This window comes from Mobula hypostoma, chromosome 6 (genome assembly GCF_963921235.1).
Source record: "Mobula hypostoma chromosome 6, sMobHyp1.1, whole genome shotgun sequence".
Taxonomy (NCBI): domain Eukaryota; kingdom Metazoa; phylum Chordata; class Chondrichthyes; order Myliobatiformes; family Myliobatidae; genus Mobula; species Mobula hypostoma.
Window position 1 is genome coordinate 42494740 of NC_086102.1, and position 21823 is coordinate 42516562.

Consider the following 21823-nt stretch of genomic DNA (forward strand, 5'->3'; position numbering starts at 1 on the left):
CATAGGTCAATCTCTTCACCCCAAGAATTAACCTAGTGGGCCTCCTCCGAAGAACTTCCAATGTAATCATCCCCTTCCTAAATAATAAGACTGAATCTGAAGCATCTGTGCCCCACACACTTTCCAATAACCCTCTTCAAGAACAACCAGCTTCCAAGGTACTGCAACACTAAGAGCCTTCTTCTCATTTAAACAATATTCTGATAGTCTTTCCTTGGTACCAAAATGTGTAATCTCACATTTGCTCACATTTGTATGATGCTTTCTCTCCCACTTACATTGCAACTGTTTGTGTCCTCCTCTTTCCCATTGGGGTCAGAAAATTTACTTCACAGTCAGTCCCTTCATCTGAGTGATTAATGTGGATTGCAAGTGCCCACACGCATCCTCCCTCACCCTCACTTCATGCCTCCAAACAGGTGAGGCAACACTTCACCTGCGAATCTGCTGGGGTCGTCTATCACCTCCGGTGTTCCTGATGCGGCCAATGGTGAGACCCGCCTTAAAAAGTGGGACCGCTTTGTCGAGCACTTCTGCTCCATCTGCCGCAAGAGGAACTTCACAGTGGCCAAACATTTTAATATTGATTCCCATTCCCAATCTGACATGTCGGTCCATGGCCTCCTTTGGTGCCAAGATGAGGCCACCCTCAGGATGGAGAAGCAACAATTTATAGTCCATCTGGGTAGCCTCCAACCTGATGGCATGAATATCGATTTCTCCTTCTAGTAAAAAGAAGCTCCCCTATTGATCCCACTGACGTCCCACTCATCTGAGTGTGTCAACGTGATCCCAATTGATCATTAGCTGAAACATTCTCCATCTATGCCCGACATGCTGAGTATTTCCAGCAGTTCATTGTATTTCAGATTTCCAGCATATGCAGTGTTTACGTTTAGCCCAACTCTGTTTTTTGCTGGTCCTCTGTTCTTGTCCTGTAAAGTGCTCTGGGATGTGCTGCTGTCCTACAGGTGCTATATTCATGTCTAATTAACTAATGCTGTGAGCCATTAGCTTGAGTATCCTGACTTGACTGTTCATTAGCATTGCCCAATGTTGTAACATAAACATCACTGTGAAATAAACAATAGTCTTTTAAAGTATAAATTGCTATCTACATACATGTCCTTGATCATCCAGTTCATTGTTTGTAAGTTTGAGCTTATCAAAGCTGATGACTTGTCGCATCCACGTGTCCCCAGATGCTAGAGAGTCTGGGTGGATGTAGACTCGAGGAGGGACTGGTGAATCTGCATTCCCTGCAACCATCCATTTCGAACTGTGATAAACGTACCTGCAGATGGAAAGGAAACCAGAGATCAGAAAACCTCAGCAGAGCCCAAAGTAATGCACTCCCATTCAATTTCAATTCCCCTGGTTGGTAATCGAGGCTTCAATCTATCTCTCAGATGAACAGTGATGGTCTGCTCATGAGCACATGTAGAACGCTTAGTTAGGAATGTGGACAAACCATTTTTGTTGATTATTGAAAACAATGGTTAAACTTATTTATGCATGTACTAGGAGGTCTCAGAGGACTGTCATACTGAGATTTTACTACTAAGACCATGTCATCAGGGTTCTCTGTGACCATTACAGATATACAGTAGGTTTATTGTAATATTGCCCTCTCATTGCCACTTACCCACCCCCTTCTACCTCAGATTCCCCAACCATCAAGCACTTCCCTTCAGACAGATCGAATGACTAAGAAATGGTGTGGGAGGTAACATTTTGGCATGGGTAGAACAGGTAACAAGAGGCAGGCATAAACGATCTTCTGCTGTTTAGTAAGTGATGTACCACAGGGATCAGTGCAAGAACCTCAACATGTGAATGGCTTGGATGGAGGCACTGCCAGTTCAACTTTCCAATAACACAAAGGCAGGTTGGAAGGTAAGTTGTGAGGAGGACATAAGGAGGCTACAAAGAGCTGTGGATTAGTGAGTGGCAACCGTGTTGTGGAATTGTCCTTTTTGGTCAATAAAATTTAAAACAGTGTATTACTAAATGGTGAGAAGGTGCAGAATGATCCACGTTGCTAATGCACCATTCACAAAAGATTAGTGAGCTGGTACAACAAGTTATAAGGAAAGCTCACAGCACTGTATCATTCTCCTTTTGTGAGTAAGTATGATTAGAGAAAGTTTGCCTGATAGATGGCCGGAGTAGGTGAGCTTCCTTATGAGGAAAGACTGGACAGTATTATATCAGCTGGAGTTTAGGAGAAAGGAAGTAGATTTGATTGAAACATGGAAGATCCATAAGAGTCTTTACAGAAGGGATATGGATAGGATATTAGCTCTTGTGGAGGAAGCTACTACCAGCCATCTCTTTAAATGTAACTGGTTGCCATTTTAATCAGAGATGAGGCAACAATTTTTCTCTCAGTGTCATGCCTTTGGAATTCTCCTCTCATGAGGTTGATGGAAGCAGAGTCTCTGAATACCTTTAAGTGGAGAAAAATCATTGATGAGCAAGGGAGTGTAAAGTTACCACTGTTAATATAGAAGTGTGGAGTTGAGGTTATGGTCAAGAGACACAAGAGACAGCAGATGCCGTAATCTGAAGCAACAAATAATCTGAGGATTTACATCTGAGGGGTGAAAGGATAGAGATCTGATGCAGAGTTTCAACTGGATACATCAACAATACCTCTAACAGAGGCCGCTTGGCCATTTGAGTTCTTCCAACAGATTGTTTGTTGCTGAAGTTATGATTAGATCAGCCACATTGTTAAATACTAAAGCAGATTCGACAGGCCGACATTCTTCTAATTCATATGTTTGCATGAAATCAGAATCAATTTAATGTATTTCAAAGGCATTATCCCGTGTCTACTTTTAAGAGACAATTTTATTTATTTTACATTCATAGAAAAGTCAATGGTAAAGCACAGAAGTTCAGAGAGTTATAAATAATGAGATTGGAGTCTGTCATTTGAGATGCTGCTGTAAGAAAACAAAGAATTACAGCTTCGATGTTCATCCCAGTTTGGCAAAAGAATAAATCAAGGAAGGTAGTGCACCCGTGGCTGACAAGAGAAATTAGGGATAGTATCAATTCCAAAGAAGTAGCATACAAATTAGCCAGAGAAAGTGGCTCACCTGAGGACTGGGAGAAATTCAGAGTTCAGCAGAGGAGGACAAAGGGCTTAATTAGGAAGGGGAAAAAAGATTATGAGAGAAAACTGGCAGAGAACATAAAAACGGACTGTAAAAGCTTTTATAGATATGTAAAAAGGAAAAGACTGATAAAGACAAATGTAGGTCCCCTGCAAACAGAAACAGGTGAATTGATTATGGGGAGCAAGGACATGGCAGACCAATTGAATAATTACTTTGGTTCTGTCTTCACTAAGGAGGACATAAATAATCTTCCAGAAATAGTAAGGGACAGAGGGTCCAGTGAGATGGAGGAACTGAGCGAAATACATGTTAGTAGGGAAGTGGTGTTAGGTAAATTGAAGGGATTGAAGGCAGATAAATCCCCAGGGCCAGATGGTCTGCATCCCAGAGTGCTTAAGGAAGTGGCCCAAGAAATAGTGGATGCATTAGTGATAATTTTTCAAAACTCGTTAGATTCTGGACTAGTTCCTGAGGATTGGAGGGTGGCTAATGTAACCCCACTTTTTAAAAAAGGAGGGAGAGAGAAACCGGGGAATTATAGGCCGGTTAGCCTAACGTCGGTGGTGGGGAAACTGCTGGAGTCAGTTATCAAGGATGTGATAACAGCACATTTGGAAAGCGGTGAAATGATCGGACAAAGTCAGCATGGATTTGTGAAAGGAAAATCATGTCTGACGAATCTCATAGAATTTTTTGAGGATGTAACTAGTAGAGTGGATAGGGGAGAACCAGTGGATGTGGTATATTTGGATTTTCAAAAGGCTTTTGACAAGGTCCCACATAGGAGATTAGTGTGCAAACTTAAAGCACACGGTATTGGGGGTAAGGTATTGGTGTGGGTGGAGAATTGGTTAGCAGACAGGAAGCAAAGAGTGGGAATAAACGGGACCTTTTCAGAATGGCAGGCGGTGACTAGTGGGGTACCGCAAGGCTCAGTGCTGGGACCCCAGTTGTTTACAATATATATTAATGACTTGGATGAGGGAATTAAATGCAGCATCTCCAAGTTTGCGGATGACACAAAGCTGGGTGGCAGTGTTAGCAGTGAGGAGGATGCTAAGAGGATGCAGGGTGACTTGGATAGGTTGGGTGAGTGGGCAAACTCATGGCAGATGCAATTTAATGTGGATAAATGTGAAGTTATCCACTTTGGTGGCAAAAATAGGAAAACAGATTATTATCTGAATGGTGGCCGATTAGGAAAAGGGGAGGTGCAACGAGACCTGGGTGTCATTATACACCAGTCATTGAAAGTGGGCATGCAGGTACAGCAGGCGGTGAAAAAGGCGAACGGTATGCTGGCATTTATAGCGAGAGGATTCGAGTACAGGAGCAGGGAGGTACTACTGCAGTTGTACAAGGCCTTGGTGAGACCACACCTGGAGTATTGTGTGCAGTTTTGGTCCCCTAATCTGAGGAAAGACATCTTTGCCATAGAGGGAGTACAAAGAAGGTTCACCAGATTGATTCCTGGGATGGCAGGTCTTTCATATGAAGAAAGACTGGATGAACTGGGCTTGTACTCGTTGGAACTTAGAAGATTGAGGGGGGATCTGATTGAAACGTATAAAATCCTAAAGGGATTGGACAGGCTAGATGCGGGAAGATTGTTCCCGATGTTGGGGAGGTCTAGAACGAGGGGTCACAGTTTGAGGATAGAGGGGAAGCCTTTTAGGACCGAGGTTAGGAAAAACTTCTTCACACAGAGAGTGGTGAATCTGTGGAATTCTCTGCCACAGCAAACTGTTGAGGCCAGTTCATTAGCTATGTTTAAAAGGAAGTTAGATATGGCCCTTGTGGCTACAGGGGTCAGGGGGTATGGAGGGAAGGCTGGGTTCTGAGTTGGATGATCAGCCATGATCATAATAAATGGCGGTGCAGGCTCGAAGGGCCGAATGGCCTACTCCTGCACCTATTTTCTATGTTTCTATGTTTCTATGTAATTATGGGACATTTATTGACACCAAAGGCCACACCGCCAATAAATTTGGGACATGATAAATGCAAGTTTTGAGGCTGGCATATCATTGAGAAGGTGTGTAACCAGCCAATGACAACAGAATGTCAAGGCAGGCAGCTTCATTTGAACTTAAGTTTGTTGTTCATCTATAAGAAAGTGAATCCAATATGAATGTTCAGGCCCAGCAAACCTGTGCAGGAGGCATGCGGAGAATATTTATTCCTTGTTGCAGCACTTGCTCACACTACACATGTTTGTAAGTGTAGTAGATCATAGTAGCATACTGCACATAATCAGTGCTAGCAGACACATCAAGTTTAACTTGTAATGGGCTGGCGCTGGCAAGCAGGTAGTTTGGGAATGTCGCTGGTAAGCAGGTAGTGTTGTGTAGAGCAATCATGCAGTTTCTGAAATCATTTGAAATGTGCTCTGACTGTTCAAAGCAGTATTCAGCTGCTAAAGGAGACACAGGCCAGACCATGAAGTCATCAGGCTGAAGCTCATCATCAGGTGCCGTGCCCAGTTTGAGCTTTGACTGCCATGGCCCACACACTCCTGTTTCAGGTCAAGTGGATCAATTCATTGGTATTCACCTTTAAAAATGGTGAAGGCCCATTTCAACCTTGGGTGCTCTGAGAGAATTAGCTAGTGTGAGTTTAGGGGCATGATACCCTGCAAATAGCCAGCATTTATTAATTTTTTGCACTAATTCAATTTTATATCCTTACTGTTCTCTAGAACCAGAATTCCAATTAGAAAATTTTAGTTTAGCTTGGATTATACATCTCTCACTAGTGGGTATTTTACATCTCATTCTCCATTTCTTAATCCAGATGGTGTAATGGATAATGAACAAAATTAACTCAGTATTTAAAAGTAGCAGTATCTCTCACAGAGTATATTTTGATTACAGTGTAATGATATTATACAGGGTATTGGTGAGTCTGCACCTGGAATAATACAGTTTTGATCTCCTTACTTGAGGAAAAATGTACTGGAATTGGATGAGGTGCAGAGGAGGTTCATGAAATTGATTCTGGAAATGGGGAGGTTAACCTATGAGGAGAAATTGAGTCACCTGGGACTATACTGACTGAAATTCAAAAGAATGAGAGAGGATCTTACAGAAACATATAAAATTATAAAAGGGATTGAACAGGAAAGTTGTTTCCACTGGTAAATGAGACTAGAACTGGAAGACATAGCATCAAGATTCAGGGGAATCAGTTTAGGATGAAGATGAAGAGAAACTGCTCTTCCTGGACAGTAGTGAATCTGTGGAATTCTCTGTCCAGGAAAGCAGTAGCAGCTACGTAATTAAATAAATTTAAGTCATAGTTAGATTTTTATATGGCAAGGGAATTAAGGGTTATGGGAAAAGGCAAGGAGGTGGAGCCAAGTCCATGGCCCGATCAGCCATGATCTTATTGAATGGCCAGATGACCTATACCTGCTTCTAGTTCTTATGTTCTTAAGTTTAAGCAGATGGAACTTTAACTCTGGAATTTAGAAGACTGAACAGCAATTTCATTGATAGGTAAAAATACTTTTAAGGGCTTTAAAGGATCGATGTAGAGCTGATGTTTCTCCAGGCTGAGAAGATTGGAACCAAGGGTCACAATCTCAAAACAGAGTAGGGCATTCATGACAGGTGAAAAGAAATTTCTTCACCCAGAGGGTTATAATGTTTAGGAATTATGTTCATCATGTTAATGAAGGTTGTGAAGATTCAGTCACTGACTAAATTCAAGACAAAGATCCTTAGATATTATGGAAATTTGGGTTTGTTCAAGAAAGTGGTGCTGAGGTAAAATATTAGCCATGAACTTATTGACTGATGGAGCAGACACAAGCAACTATTCTTGTGTACAACTACATTGCTGTACACATATATGGCATCCAAAATTATTTTGGTCCAAAAGTAGAACCAAACAAAGAAAGAGATATTGGAAAATGGTGCTGGTGAGATAGTAATGGGGAACAAAGAAATGCATCAGTCTTCACTGTGGAGGACTCTAGCAGTGTGCCAGAGGTCTGTGAGTGTTAGGGAGCAGGAGTGAGTGCTATTGCTATTACAAAGGAAAAAGTGCTAGGCAAATTAAAGGTCTTAAGGTGGATTAGTCACCTGGACCAGGTGGACTACATTCCAGAGTCCTGAAAAAGGTTACTGAAGAGATCATGAATGCATTAGTCATGATCTTTTAAGAATCACTTTACTCTGGCATGATCTTGGAGGACTGGTAGATTGCAAATGTTACTCCACTCTTTAAGAAGGGAGTAAGGCAAAAGAAAGGAAATTATAGGCCAGTTAGCTTAACCTTAGTGCTTGGAAAAGTGCTGGAGTCCTTTATTAAGGATAAGGTTTCAAGGTACTTGAAGACTAATGATAAAATAAGTTAAAGTCAGCATGGTTTCTAATAAAGGGATATCTTGCCTGGCAAATCTGTTAAGAGCTCTTTGAGAAAGTAACAAGCAGGGTGGACAAAGGAGAGCCAGTGCATGTCATTTACTTGGATTTTCAGAAGGCATATGATAAAGTGCTATACATGAGGCTACTTAACAAGGTAATATCCTATGGTGTTGCAGGAAAGATACTGGCATGGATAATGGAATGGTTGACAGGCAGGAGGTGCTGAGGTGGAATAAAGGGGGACTTCTGTGGTTAGCTGTCAGTGACTAGTGGTGTTCCTCAGGGGTCAGTATTGGGACCGCTACTTTTCACATTGTTTGTCAGTGATTTAGATAATGGAATTGATGTCTTTGTGACAAAGTTTGTGGATGATATGAAGATAGGCGGAGGGGTAGGTAGTGCTGAGGAAACAATGTGATTACAACAGGACTTAGACAAATTGGAAGAATAGGCAAAAAAGTGACAGGTGGAATACAGTGTTCGGAAATGTATCATAATGCATTTTGGTAAAAGGAATAACAGTGTGGAATATTATCTAAACGGGGAGAAAGTTCAAACATCAGAGGTGCAGAGGGACTTGTGCAAGACTCCCAGAAGGTTAATTTACAGGTTGGGTCTGTGGTAAAGAAGGCAAATACAATGTTGGAATTTATTTCAAGGGGTTTAGGATATAAAAACAAGGAGATAATGCTGAGGCTTCATAAGACACCAGTCAGGCTGCAGTTGGAGTATTATCAACAGTTTAGGGCCCTATATATCAGAAAGGAAGTGTTGTCATTGGAGAGGGTCCAGAAGAGGTTCATAAGGGTGATTCTGGGAGAAGAAGAAGAAGAAATCCCTTAACTCCGAGTGGAGTCATCGAGATGCCATCATGACTGTGTTTTTTTAGCAGGCTTTCTTTATTTTTACGAAGCCAAGTTGCTAGCTCGATGCTCAACCCAGCACGGATGGAAAACATACAAGGGAGCTGGCTGGATTCGAACTCGGGAATGGATCCAAAGTCTGGCACTGATGCCACTACGCCACCAGCCGCTATGTTTCCAGGAATGTAGGGGTTAACATATGAGAAGCATTTAGCAGCTTTGGGTCTGTACTCACTGGAATTTAGAAGAATGCAAGGGTATCTCATTGAAATCTACCTAACCTGGTCCCAACATATTGATGTAGTCATAAAGAAGGCAAGACAGCGGCTATACTTTATTCGGAGTTTGAAGAGATTTGGTATATCAACAAATTCGCTCAAATACTTCTAAAGCTGTACCATGGAGAGCATTCTGACAGGCTACATCACTGTCTGCTATGGAGGGGCTACTGCACAGGACCAAAAGAAGCTAGGTTGTAAATCTAAACATGAGGAATTCCGCAGATGCTGGTAATTCAAGCAACACACATCAAAGTTGCTGGCGAACGCAGCAGGCCAGGCAGCATCTCTAGGAAGAGGTACAGTCGACGTTTCAGGCCGAGACCCTTCGTCAGGACTAACTGAAGGAAGAGCTAGTCAAATCTCTTACTAGCTCTTCCTTCAGTTAGTCCTGACGAAGGGTCTCGGCCTGAAACGTCGACTGTACCTCTTCCTAGAGATGCTGCCTGGCCTGCTGCATTCGCCAGCAACTTTGATGTGTGTAGGTTGTAAATCTAGTCAGCTCCATCTTGGGCACTAGCCTACAAAGTACCCAGGTTATCTTTAGGGAGTGGTGTCTCAGAAAGGCAGCGTCCATTATTAAGGACCTCCAGCACCCAGGGCATGACCTTTTCTCACCATTACCATCAGGTAGGAGATACAGAAGCCTGAAGGCACACACTCAGCAATTCAGGAACAGCTTTTTCCCCTCTGCCATCCGATTCCTAAATGGACATTGAAGCTTTGTACACTACTTCACTTGTTTTAATATACAGTATTTCTGTTTTTGCACATTTTTAATTTAAATCTATTCAATACGCATAATTGATTTACTTGTTTATTTATTATGTTTTATTTTATTTTATTTATTATTTTTTTCTCTCTCTGCTAGATTATGAATCGCATTGAACTGCTGCTGCTAACAAATTTCACATCACATGCCGGTGATAATAAACCTGATTCTGATTCTGATGTTGAAAGGACTAGATAGGATGGATGTGGAGAGGATGTTTCCTACGGTGGGGGTATCCCCAACTAGACGGCACAGCCTCAAAATTGAGGGGTGACCTTTTTAGGACAAAGGTAAGGGGGAATTTTTTTAGCCAAAGTCGTGAATTTGTGGAGTTCTCTGCCACAGACTGCAGTCGAGGCTAAGTTAAGGCAGAAGTTAATAGTTTCCTGATCAGTCAGGGCATCAAAGGATGCGATGAGAAAGCAGGTATATAGGGTTGAGTGCATTCCGGGATCAACCATGATGGAATGGCAGAGCAGACTGAATGGGCTGAATGGCCTAATTCTGCTCTATTTCTTCTGGTCTTATGGTCTTGCATTAGGAGAGGAGAATAACAGCTTGTTCAGAGAGATGATTTCAAGGAGGATGTTAAAAAGGGGTAGAAAATGATGAAGATGGTTGTGAAGAAAATGGCCTTCCAAACTGAAGGGGTGTTGCGATGATGATTGACGGGATTGACACAACAAAAGCAGTGAGATTGGAAAGTGCCAAGTTCTCATTTGCAAATGGTCTGGATGGTTTCAAGGATTGAGAGACGAAAGGCTGGGGAAGACAGAACTTTCAGCTTTAGTGATTATTACTTGAAATCCCCATGTTGTAGTTGTCAGAAACCTGGTGTTGCCTTGGATCTTTGCATACTTGTGCTGGGGGAGTATCAAATTAATGCATGAACCATGGACGTCAACAGTTCAGCTGTCTCTCCAAATATCTCCCACAAAATTTCTTACGAGGTATAGTGGAACATTGTATTTGGTGCAACCTCTCAAAGTTACAGATTTGTTGAAAACCTTCATATTTAGATAAAATAAGAAGTCAAATGTCAGAAACACTTAGAAGGTCAGATTATATCAGCATAACCTGCAGAGTATCCCCATCCTTTATTGTTTCAGATTTGTTTCCAACTTGAAGGCCCAGTGCAAGGTTATTAGCATGATTCTTGGCAGCATAGAGGAACAGAGGTATTGAAAGAACATGTCTTATGGGGATAGGTTGAACAAGCTAGGGCATTTCTCTGTAGAACAATGGAGGATGAGAGGCAACTTGATAGAGGAGTATAAGATCATGAGAGGCATAAATCGAGTTGACAGCCACCACCTTTGTCCCAGGGTAGCAAGGGCCAATAGCAATGGACATCCATTGCAGTTGAATGGAGCAAAGTTTAAGGAAGAAGTCAGAGGTAGTTTTTTTCCACACAGAGAATGGTAAAGATAAAAGATTAGTTTTGGTACATTGAAACATAGAGTGAAATGCATCAGTTGTGTCTACAACCAGCACAGTCTGAGGATGTACTGGGGTAGCTCGTGAGTGACACCCTGCTTCCGGCACCAACTTAGCATGCCCACAACTTAGTAACGCAAACGCATACATCTGTGGAATGTGGGAGAATGGGAAGGACGTACAAACTCCTTATAGACAGCAGCAGAATTGAACCAAGGTTGCTGTTGCTGTAGATTAACCGCTACACTGCTGGGTCGCCCACATGGGCACTTCCAGGAGTGGTGGTAGAGGCAGATACAATAAGAGCCTCTTAGATAGGTGCATGTATGAAAGGAAAATCGACGGTTTGGGGCCACGTATGAGGGAAGGTTAGACATGTTCTTGGAGTAGGTTTGTATTGGTCATCTCAACATCAAGGGCATAGTAATGTGTTGTACTGTTCTATCTTCCATGTTTGTCACTTCTGCAGTTTTTGTCTTAATTGCTGTTCAGAAAAATCCAGAGAGTAGTGAAATATTACACAAGGATAGGCCATTGTATATTTATGGTAGTTGGAAGTATTTGTCCTAAAGACTTTTTTTCTCATGACCTTGCTGCCTTCCAAAATTATTTCTTGCAAAGTTGCTCATTAGAATTGGTACTACAATTGTCAATACCTCAGCAGACCTTTACTTGACCACCTAAAGTTTTTAACAAGAAGATCCAAAATGCATAAGAAGTCTGTAACTGGTATTTCCAATATTACAACATGCACGAGTGTCTGCCAAATGTTTACTACTAACAGTGCCACAACACCAAGTGAAACAACAGAAGTCTTGTACTCAGACGGAGGTTAAAATAAGTCAAATAGAAGAGCTCCTTTTATAGGATTGCTCGTCAAGTTTCCCCACTGTTGTAAAATTCAGCGTAGGAGGTAATGTAACCTGGTATTGCTGGTAGTGCAAACTGAATTCTGTCCCAAAACTTACAAGTTGCAAAATATTTCAGCTTTGTTGCTTTGAAATGTGCATGGCACTAACAAGCTTCTGTGCTGTAAGCAGACATTTGTAAACTAATGTAGAACCATATTGTGTAATGGAGCACAGAACAGGCCCCTTGGCCCATCTAGTCTGTACCAAATTCTTATTCTGCCTAGTCCCATCAACCCGTATCTGGACCATAGCCCTCCATGCCCCTCGCATCCATGTACTTATCCAGGCTTCTCTTGAATGTTGCAATCGAACTCACATCCAACACCTCTGCAGGCAGCTCATTCCACACTTGCATCACCCTCTGAGTGAAGGAGCTTCCCCTTCAGTTTCCCTGAAATATTTCTCCTTTTCATAGGGCTTATATGACCAAGGATAAGTTATCTCCCTTCTGTGGTAGGTGTAACAATGGAGAAGCTTCATTTATTCATATGTCTTGGACGTGCCCAAGTCTTGGAAAATACTGAAAGGAAGTATTTCAAACTTTTTCTGTACTCCCTAAAGTAAATTTTAAGCCTAATCCTTTGACTTCCCTATTTGGTATTGTTGGAAGCAAAGATATCATTTTGAAGACATCTGATCTGCACATTCTGGCTTTTCTCTCTCTTATGGCTAGGAGGGCACTTTTGTTTAAATGGAAGGATGCTGTTCTGCCTAATCATGTTCATTGGTTACGGGATGTTATGGCATGCCTAAATTTAGAAAAGAGTCGTTGTTCAATTTCTGAATCTAACCAGGATTTTCAAAATTTGTGGGGGCCGTTTTTAAATTATTTTCATAATCTGACTTCTTGTTAAAGTACAGAAGTTGGTTAATAGCATATTTTATTATCTGATCAGTTTTTTTTCTTCTTTTTTCCCCAAACAGCTTTGACTTTGATAGTGGGTGAAGATTTTTTTTAATAAAATTGTTTATATTCTAATATACGACTTAATCTGATCTATATGAATATAGAGTAAGGAGTTCGTTAATGAGATTCAATATACTGTATCTGGTATTATAATATTTTTTCTTTTGTTTTATAATATGTATTCTCTTGGACTCTGTATTGTTCTATATAGAAATCAATAAAAAATATTGGAAAAGAAAGAAAGAAATATTTCTCCTTTCACCCTTAACCTATTACCTCTAGTCTCACCCAACCTCAGTGGAAAAAGCCGGTTTGCATTTTTTTAAATATATACAAAATGCAGCGAGAATCCTCAAGTTAATTGCCTGCAGAATGCTGATGCTGCTGCTCAGAACTTGAACATTTCAGTTCAAATTACAAGAGGAGAAGCTTCACTCTTGTTTTCTTCTGCCAAGTGCAAACTAAAGACGCGGAGTGACATATGGCATCGTGTTTTAGGGAATATCAAGTATCTCACTGAGAACCAAGTTAAAATAAGTGAAACAAAACATGGTATTGTGTTAGTAAACCAGTTTTAATATCATTTCAGATCTTTGAAGTTTGATAAGATACTTGATTTTGACCATTACAGTATATTACTCAGTGACTTTTCAGACACTGGGCATGGTTGCTTGACAATCCTTGAAGAGTAACAGTGAAAACCCATCCTATAAGCCAAATTTCCTGTGTAGAATTTCTTCAAAAATAAAGCTCTCATTGCTAAAAATTAGAATATCCATACAGTCAGCCAAAAAGCACTGGAAACCTACCGATATCGTTTGTTATCAACAGGGATGATGTCCATTGCTATGTAATATTGTTGATGTGGATCAAGCCCAGTGATCTTCACTCTCATTGCAGGGAACATTCGCCTATGAATAAAATTATAATCAATTAGTTCAAAGGTTATACATTTCCTCTTTTCCCTTGAAATCTCCCAAACTATTACCATTCCCTGACTGGGATTACAAACAGGTTGCTAATTGTCAAAGCAGAGCATGTGCAAGCTGAGTGTTCCTCCTCTATGCGTTTCTTTTTCCTCAGGCATGTGAACCATGCTGTAAGGGAAACACAGCCAACTGCTCACCACCAACCTTTTAAAGTATAAGTTCTACACATATTAAGTATAAATTCCATCATTTATACACAAACACACCACCCATTCTAACCAACCCTACATAAGGCTATCCCCGCGGTAGGAGGGAAACACCTAGATTCATTCGTAATCTCCTCAAACCAGTTATAGAATTTGGTAATTGAGTAAAGCATAATTTACATAATTCAACATAAATTGTAATTAAGTGCCTTTAATACAAGTTTTTTTTGTTCTTGCATTATTCAAAACCCAAGGCATGATTTACTTCTGAAGTCACAAGACTCCAGAAAGAGGTTTGAACCAGGGTTTTCTAATTCAGAGTTTCAGCTGGGTCCTGGTGCTATTTGCCCTGCAGAGTAATTCTAGTACTTTTCACTTTATTTTAGATTTCCAGGATCTGCAGTATTTTTCCTTCAATCATCATGAGCTCCTACATTCTGAATGATTGGGCAAGTGTAAAGGGGTCTAGTATCTGGCATGAATCACTGCCTACCATTTTGTCTTTATAAATGACAACATTCAGTAACAAAGATACAGTGTATACCCAATGATAGAAGTGGTTTGTAACAAGCAAATCCTGGGAAAGAATTGGAACATGAATAGGTTTTAATCGGAAAAATGAAGAGCAATGGTTCACACTTGTTTCAAAGTATATAAGCGGGAAGCTGTAGCTAAATTCCTTGTGTTTAGTGATAGCTGATAATTTGCTTCTGTATGCTGGAGTTAAATACAAAGAGAAACTTGTTTCTATGTAATTGAAGGTTGATCAATCCAAGGAGGGTTAATTCTGTTTGAACCTGATTTGCAAGCTGTCTATTCTTGTCCAGCTTCAAATTCGCTTTCAAAGGGATTTAGAGTTCCAGTCATTTTACATATGGTCTATCCAGCACAGAATAAGTGGTGACATGGATGCATAATGCAAGAGAGTTGTGTGCTCAGAATTCATTGCACTGAAATTCAATGCCACTTTGCATTTTCACCTTTGGCCCCAGACAAAAAAAATCAACAAGGGAATAAGTAAAAGTGAAATTATATGGCAGAAACAGTTTAGGGAGAGGAATTAAAGGCCTATTTTTATTAACACTGACTGCCCCAGGGATTTCCTCTCCTTTTAAACTTTTCAGTGTTATACACTTATATTTAGTTCAGAATGAAATCAGAGCAGGGCAAGATTCTGAAAATTATTCCTTGAAATGGTGAGCAACATCTGTGCGATTATTTCGCAATGCTTTTCCAGTTAAAGTTTCACTGACTTGTTTGAAACCATTTTGAGACTAATGCCTTGTTTGCTTCCAAGGTGAAAGTTCCTTGGAGGTTGGTTTTGGATGGGAAGTGAGTGATGCCTGGCAGTACATGCTGAAGCATCAACAGGGTAGAACACAGAATGGTAAATTTGTCTGGTGTCAGTTATTTCTTATTTATTGTTCTTTTCAGCTGAGCACTCTGGGCAAGGCAGTAAAGTTAGCAGCCAAGCCAGTTCAAAGTTCCCTGATAATTGTTCCACCTGCTTAGAAGCTCCACAAACAGTGGTCTGGCAGCAGATCCGTCCATCAAACCATTCTGTCCTGGAAGTGACTCATCACATTGGCGGGCAAGGAATTTCACAGAAGAGGATAACATAAATGAACATTGAAAGAGAGTTCAATTTATAAGAAAAACAAATCTCAAAATTAAAAGGACATCAATGTAACAACCACTGGAACTGGTATGTAATGTTAAAACTGATGACAGATTTATATGAGAGTTCGTGTGCCACAGAGTAAACTTCCTGACTCAGTAGATTTAAACTTTGGTAGGTAAAAAACAGTTGAGTACAAGTTGGAAACGAGTTGTAACCCAAAATGTATAAAGCGTGCAATTGTGGATTGGTATTTTGTAAATCTATAAATTTTTTGGTCAGTTTTAACAGGAATAGAACAGGGGCCTTTGTAAGGTATGAGTGTTAGGAGGCAGCCTCGGGACATGGAATAGATAAGAGAGACATAGGCACCCTGGGAATTGCTGTTTCTCCAGAGCTCACTGGTCCTGGAGATGGGCACACATTGAGATGAATTATGGTGAGAATGGGCCCATCCTGGAGTTCAGGGGTTCCAATAGTATTGGTTCTGGCCAATATAACTGACGAGAATTTCAGGAGACAATTATGTCTGTAGACACCTGGGCATCCGTTGACCCCATTTAAATGGCACATTGTCCTGAGGAGTATAAAGACTTTGCTATCAGTGCAGGCAGGCACCACCCAAGAGTAACTGGCAGGGTTGCAGGTGGAAGTCTTAAAAAGAATGTCCTCAAATGTTTCAGCCAAAAATTAATCCATAAAGTTCAGGTCAACATTTCTATTAATAAATCTCATCTAAAGATGTAAATGTTGGGGGAAAAGGTTAAGTATATTATTTTAACTTTTTAATGCATAGGAACCATGATTTAAATAGTTTCCTTTTCAATGTCTGTATAACTAGCCAGATGTTGGCAGCTTCAAAACTCATGAATCCAAGTTTTGTTAATTCTTGGCGAAGTTGCTAAACTCACAGGAAGTCTTCCATGCAGCAAAGGTGGGAGGAACCAAGAGTGTCTCTAGACATATATAATTTACAGCAGTTTTAAGATTGTCTTTATTGAAACAAATGGTGACCATTTACATATTTTATTTAAACTGGTTCATACTAATTTTCTTTTAATTGTTTATTTGTCATGACACCATGTACTGTGTTACTTGCTGAGGTATAGCCCAACAAGTACTGGGGACCTTTCTACCATCCTGTCCAGTGCTTGCAGGTGACTGGAGCCTAATTTTGCCCTCATTCCCTGTCTCCAGAATGTGCTCTGACAACTGGGACTATTGACTAGTTATCAAAAACAACTGCTTGGCAAATTATCTCAACAACATACATGTTTATAGAACAGCTACATGGACATTTCATTCTGCTTTACAGAAAACTGGAGAGAGCAAGCAACATATCAAAAAGACTTTGCAAGAAAAGAGGGAATTGGTGTTTAGGGTGTGAATTTTGGAGCTGAAGGATATGGTGACTAAAGATTCTGCTAATGATAATGGAGCTAAGGAATGAATATCTAAAGAGTCAGGCAAAAGTTCCATGTTAACATAGAAACATAGAAAATAGGTGCAGGAGTAGGTCATTCGGCCCTTCGAGCCTGCACCGCTATTCAGTATGATCATGGCTGATCATCCAACTCAGAACCCTGTACCTGCCTTCTCTCCATACCCCTGATCCCTTTAGCTACAAGGGCCATATCTAACTCCCTCTTAAATATAGCCAATGAACTGGCCTCAACTGTTTCCTGTGGGAGAGAATTCCACAGGTTCACCACTCTCTGTGTGAAGAAATTTTTCCTCATCTCAGTCCTAAAAGGCTTCCCCTTTATCCTCAAACTGTGACCCCTCATTCTGGACTTCCCCAACATCTGGAACAATCTTCCTGCATCTAGCCTTTCTAATCCCTTTAGAATTTTATACGTTTCAATAAGATCCCCCCTCAATCTTCTAAATTCCAGAGGGTATAAGCCTAGTCGACCCAGTCTTTCATCATATGAAAAGTCTGCCATCCCAGGAATCAATCTGGTGAACCTTCTTTGTACTCCCTCTATGGCAAGACTGCCTTTCCTCAGATTAGGGGACCAAAACTGCACACAATACTCCAGATGTGGTCTCACCAAGGCCTTGTACAACTGCAGTAGTACCTCCCTGCTCCTGTACTCGAATCCTCTTGCTATGAATGCCAGCATACCATTCGCCTTTTTCACCGCCTGCTGTACCTGCATGCCCACTTTCAATGACTGGTGTATAATGACACCCAGGTCTCGTTGCACCTCCCCTTTTCCTAATCGGCCACCATTCAGATAATAATCTGTTTTCCTGTTCTTGCCACCAAAGTGGATAACCTCACATTTATCCACATTAAATTGCATCGGCCATGAATTTGCCCACTCACCTAACCTATCCAAGTCACCCTGCATCCTCTTAGCATCCTCCTCACAGCTAACACTGCCGCCCAGCTTTGTGTCATCCACAAACTTGGAGATGCTGCATTTAATTCCCTCATCTAAGTCATTAATATATATTGTAAACAACTGGGGTCCCAGCACTGAGCCTTGCGGTACCCCAGTAATCACTGGTAGTTCAAACATCATGCTGTTGTAGATTGATGAAGATGTTCAGACAAGGACCACAGACCGACTCAAAAACAAATTTTAAAATCACGATTCTTCAGGTTGGAGACTTGACGTTATGCAGAATGCTGTGAGTGAGCTTTCACACATTCCTATATAAATATATGGAGAATAATGTCAAAGTTTCAAATGAAAGATTCAGCCTTGAAATAGGATTTCATGTTATGGCCTACTAAAATAGCACAAATTTAAATGATTTTTAAAATTCGCGACTGGTACCTTCCAGCTTTGGTGATAATCATTTCAGTGCCAATATCATGAAATCGCTTCCAAAGATCGGCACATTGAAGTTCCATCTGAATCTCATCCATGGAGGAGGTTGGGAGAGATGAGGAGGTGTCAGCAGTGAGTTCTGTGGGAGAGCTATAGGAACAGGCTGTATGTTGAGCTGGGCTCTCCCCCTCTGCGGCCGGACTCTGCTCCTGATCTGAGCTCAGCTGAGACTCTGAAACACACAGAGCAAATCACATTATAAGCTATATAGGATAAAAGCAATAAGAACCTGAGAAATAGAGAATAATTACAGAACTTTGAAAATTAGAGTAGTTCCACTCCCACTAGAATGAAAATGAAAATGTAAATTAGCACTTCACATAGAACCCTTTAGTATCTCACATAAAAGCAGCTCAGAATTGTCTGTGAAGGGCTCTGGATTTTTCTTGCAGAACAAGGAGGAAGACCAAGTCAATAATCCTCAATTTTCTTAACTATTATGCCAATTATTATCTCTTTCTGATGGCTAAATTCTTTCACTATCACACCAATGGAAAACCCCTCAAACTTCCTATCCCAAACTTTGGAGCATGCTTAACCCTGCAATATCACTTTGAAAGGTATTTTTAAACAATCTATACTTTGCTGACTACCCTGGCCCATTTTTTAATTTTTGTATGTCCAGTTAAGTTAATAGTGTAATTGATGTTTGATATCACATAACATTCTTTAAAGTCACGAAACCTTTTTTCTTCTAGAGATTATTTAACAACTGCCACTTTATTATATAACTTCACAACAAACAGAACTGATGGTTACGGCAACATTTTGAATACTGCTACATGTTATAGATAGTTTTGAGATTTAAGCCAGCAGTATGTTATTACAATTATATTTTCTGCATTTGCTTTTTCCCCACAGCTGTGCAAAAGTGTGTTCTTTTCCCAAATGTATTCTGTATTTATCTTAGCAATATGAAGAAATCAAGAGAGATCTTCCTTTTAAACTACTAATATTGCCAAATTATGTACCAAGTTGTAGAAAAAGGAGCTTCAGGGAAGTTATATGACAGTGGCTTTAGGCTTATTTAACTGTACTCATAGGTTCATTACCAATAGTAACGGCTTTAATATTAAGCTGGGTAAAAAGGTCATTTATTTGGATCCAGGATGTGCACTGGTCAATTTTTCTGAACAATAGTCAAGCGTAAACAGAGAAGTTCGCCTCCTGCTCAAAGCCGGAGATTCAGCCTTCAGGTCTGGAGACCGGGAGGCTTACAGCTCAGCCAGGGCCAACCTGAGGAGGGGAACCTCTCAGGCTAAACACATATACAAACAGAGGCGACACTTCACCCGTGAGTCGGTTGGGGTGATATACTGCGTCCGGTGCTCCCTATGTGGCTTTCCATATATTGGCGAGACCCGATGCAGACTGGAAGATCGTTTCACTGAACACCTACGCTCTGTCCACCAGAGAAAGCAGGATCTCCCAGTGGCCACACATTTTAATTCCACGTCCCATTCCCATTCTGATATGTCTATCCACGGCCTCCTCTACTGTAAAGATGAAGCCACACTCAGGTTGGAGGAACAACACTTTATATTCCGTCCGGGTAGCCTCCAACTTGATGGTATGAACATTGACTTCTCAAACTTCCGCTAATGCCCCACCTCCCCCCTTGTACCCCATCCATTATTTATTTATATACACACATTATTTTTCTCTCTCTCCTTTTTCTCCCTCTGTCCCTCTCACTATACCCCTTGCCCATCCTCTGGGTTCCCCCCCCCTTTTCTTTCTCCCTAGGCCTCCTGTCCCATGATCCTCTCATATCCCTTTTGCCAATCACCTGTCCAGCTCTTGGCTCCATCCCTCCCCCTCCTGTCTTCTCCTATCATTTCGGATCTCCCCTTCCCCCTCCCACTTTCAAATCTCTTACTAGTTTTTCTTTCAGTTAGTCCTGACGAAGGGTCTTGGCCCAAAACGTCGACTGTACCTCTTCCCAGAGATGCTGCCTGGCCTGCTGCGTTCACCAGCAACTTTGATGCGTGTTACAAACAGAGAATCAAGGAGCATTTCAACTCCTCGGACCCCCGGTGCATGTGGCATGTCATACAGGTCATTACAGACTTCAAACCGCCTAGTACTGTGCCCCCTTCCAGCTCTGCCTCCCTCCTGATGAGCTCAATTACTTCTACGCTCTCTTTGACCGAGGGAACAAGGAGGTCACCCTCAAAGCGGATCTCCCACCTGGTGAACTGCCTCCCTCACTTTCCACCTCCGATGTCTGCGCCACCCTGAGCAGGGTGAATGTACGGAAGGCAGCTGGTCCGGATGGAATACCTGGCCGTGTGCTCAGAGTCTGTGCAGAGCAGTTGGCCGCGGTCTTCACGGACATTTTTATCCTGTCCCTGGTCCAGGCAGTTGTCCCCACAAGCTTCAAGATCACCACCATCGTGCCAGTGCCGAAGCATTCCACTGCCACGGGCCTGAATGACTTCCGTCCAGTTGCACTCACCCCCATCATTGCAAAATGCTTTGAGAGACTGGTTCTATCACATCTGAAATCCTGTCTGCCCTCTACCCTGGACCCCCATCAATTTCCCTATCGCACCAACAGGTCAACAGAGGACTCCATCTCCACAGCACTTCAATCTGCCCTGACCCACCTGGACAGCCCCAACTCTTACGTCAGAATGCTGTTCATTGACTTTAGTTCGGCATTCAATACTGTGATCCCCTCCAAGCTGATTGCCAAACTTCGCCAGCTTGGTATCAGCTCACCCCTCTGCAATTGGACCTTGGACTTTCTGACTAACAGACCCCAATCAGTTAAGTTAGACAACCTCTCCTCCTCCACTCTCACCCTGAACAATGGCATGCCTCAAGGCTGTGTGCTGAGCCCTCTTCTGTACTCCCTTTTCACCTATGACTGCGTTCCTGTACATGGTTCTAACTCCACAATCAAGTTCGTAGATGACACCACGGTGGCTGGCCTGATCAGAGGGGATGACAAGGCGGCCTACAGGGACGAGGTCCAGCACCTGGCTGCATGGTGTGCCGATAACAACCTGGCCCTTAACATGCAGAAGACCAAGGAGATCATTGTGGACTTCAGGCATGCCAGGAGCCACACTCACATCACGTCCACATCTACATCAACAGAGCTGTAGTGGAGCACGTATCAAGCTTCAAATTCCTCAGTGTCCACATTTCCAAGGATCTCACCTGGCCCGTGAACTCCTCCATCCTGATCAAAAGGTGCAACAGCACCTTTATTTCCTGCGAAGCATCAAGAAAGCTCACCTCTGTCCCAGGATACTGACGGACTTTTACCGCTGTACCATTGAGAGCATACTCACCAACTGCATCTCAGTGTGGTATGGCAATTGTCCCGTATCAGACCGCAAAGCACTCCAGCGTGTGGTGAAAACTGCCCAGCGGATTATCGGCACCCACTTGCCCACCATTGGGAATATCTACCATAAACGCTGCCTGGGCAGGGCGAAAAGTGTTATCAATGATGCATCTCACCCTAACCATGGACGTTTTACTCTCCTCCCATCCGGTAGGCGCTACAGGAGCCTCCACTCCCGCACCAGCAGGCTCAGGAATAGCTTC

General features: G+C 41.9%; 1 protein-coding gene across 3 annotated transcripts in view; it reads right to left on the minus strand.

The window, feature by feature from the left end:
- Nucleotides 1-21823, minus strand: part of tbx15 (T-box transcription factor 15) — a 93948-nt gene that overhangs the window by 40775 nt on the left and 31350 nt on the right. For all 3 annotated transcript variants that reach the window (XM_063049858.1, XM_063049859.1, XM_063049860.1), the window contains exons 2-4: nucleotides 18209-18434; nucleotides 13476-13577; nucleotides 1123-1294 (exon numbers count right to left, since the gene is read on the minus strand). In XM_063049858.1, coding sequence (XP_062905928.1) covers nucleotides 1123-1294; nucleotides 13476-13577; nucleotides 18209-18434 — 500 coding nt within the window. The remainder of the gene's footprint in view (nucleotides 1-1122; nucleotides 1295-13475; nucleotides 13578-18208; nucleotides 18435-21823) is intronic.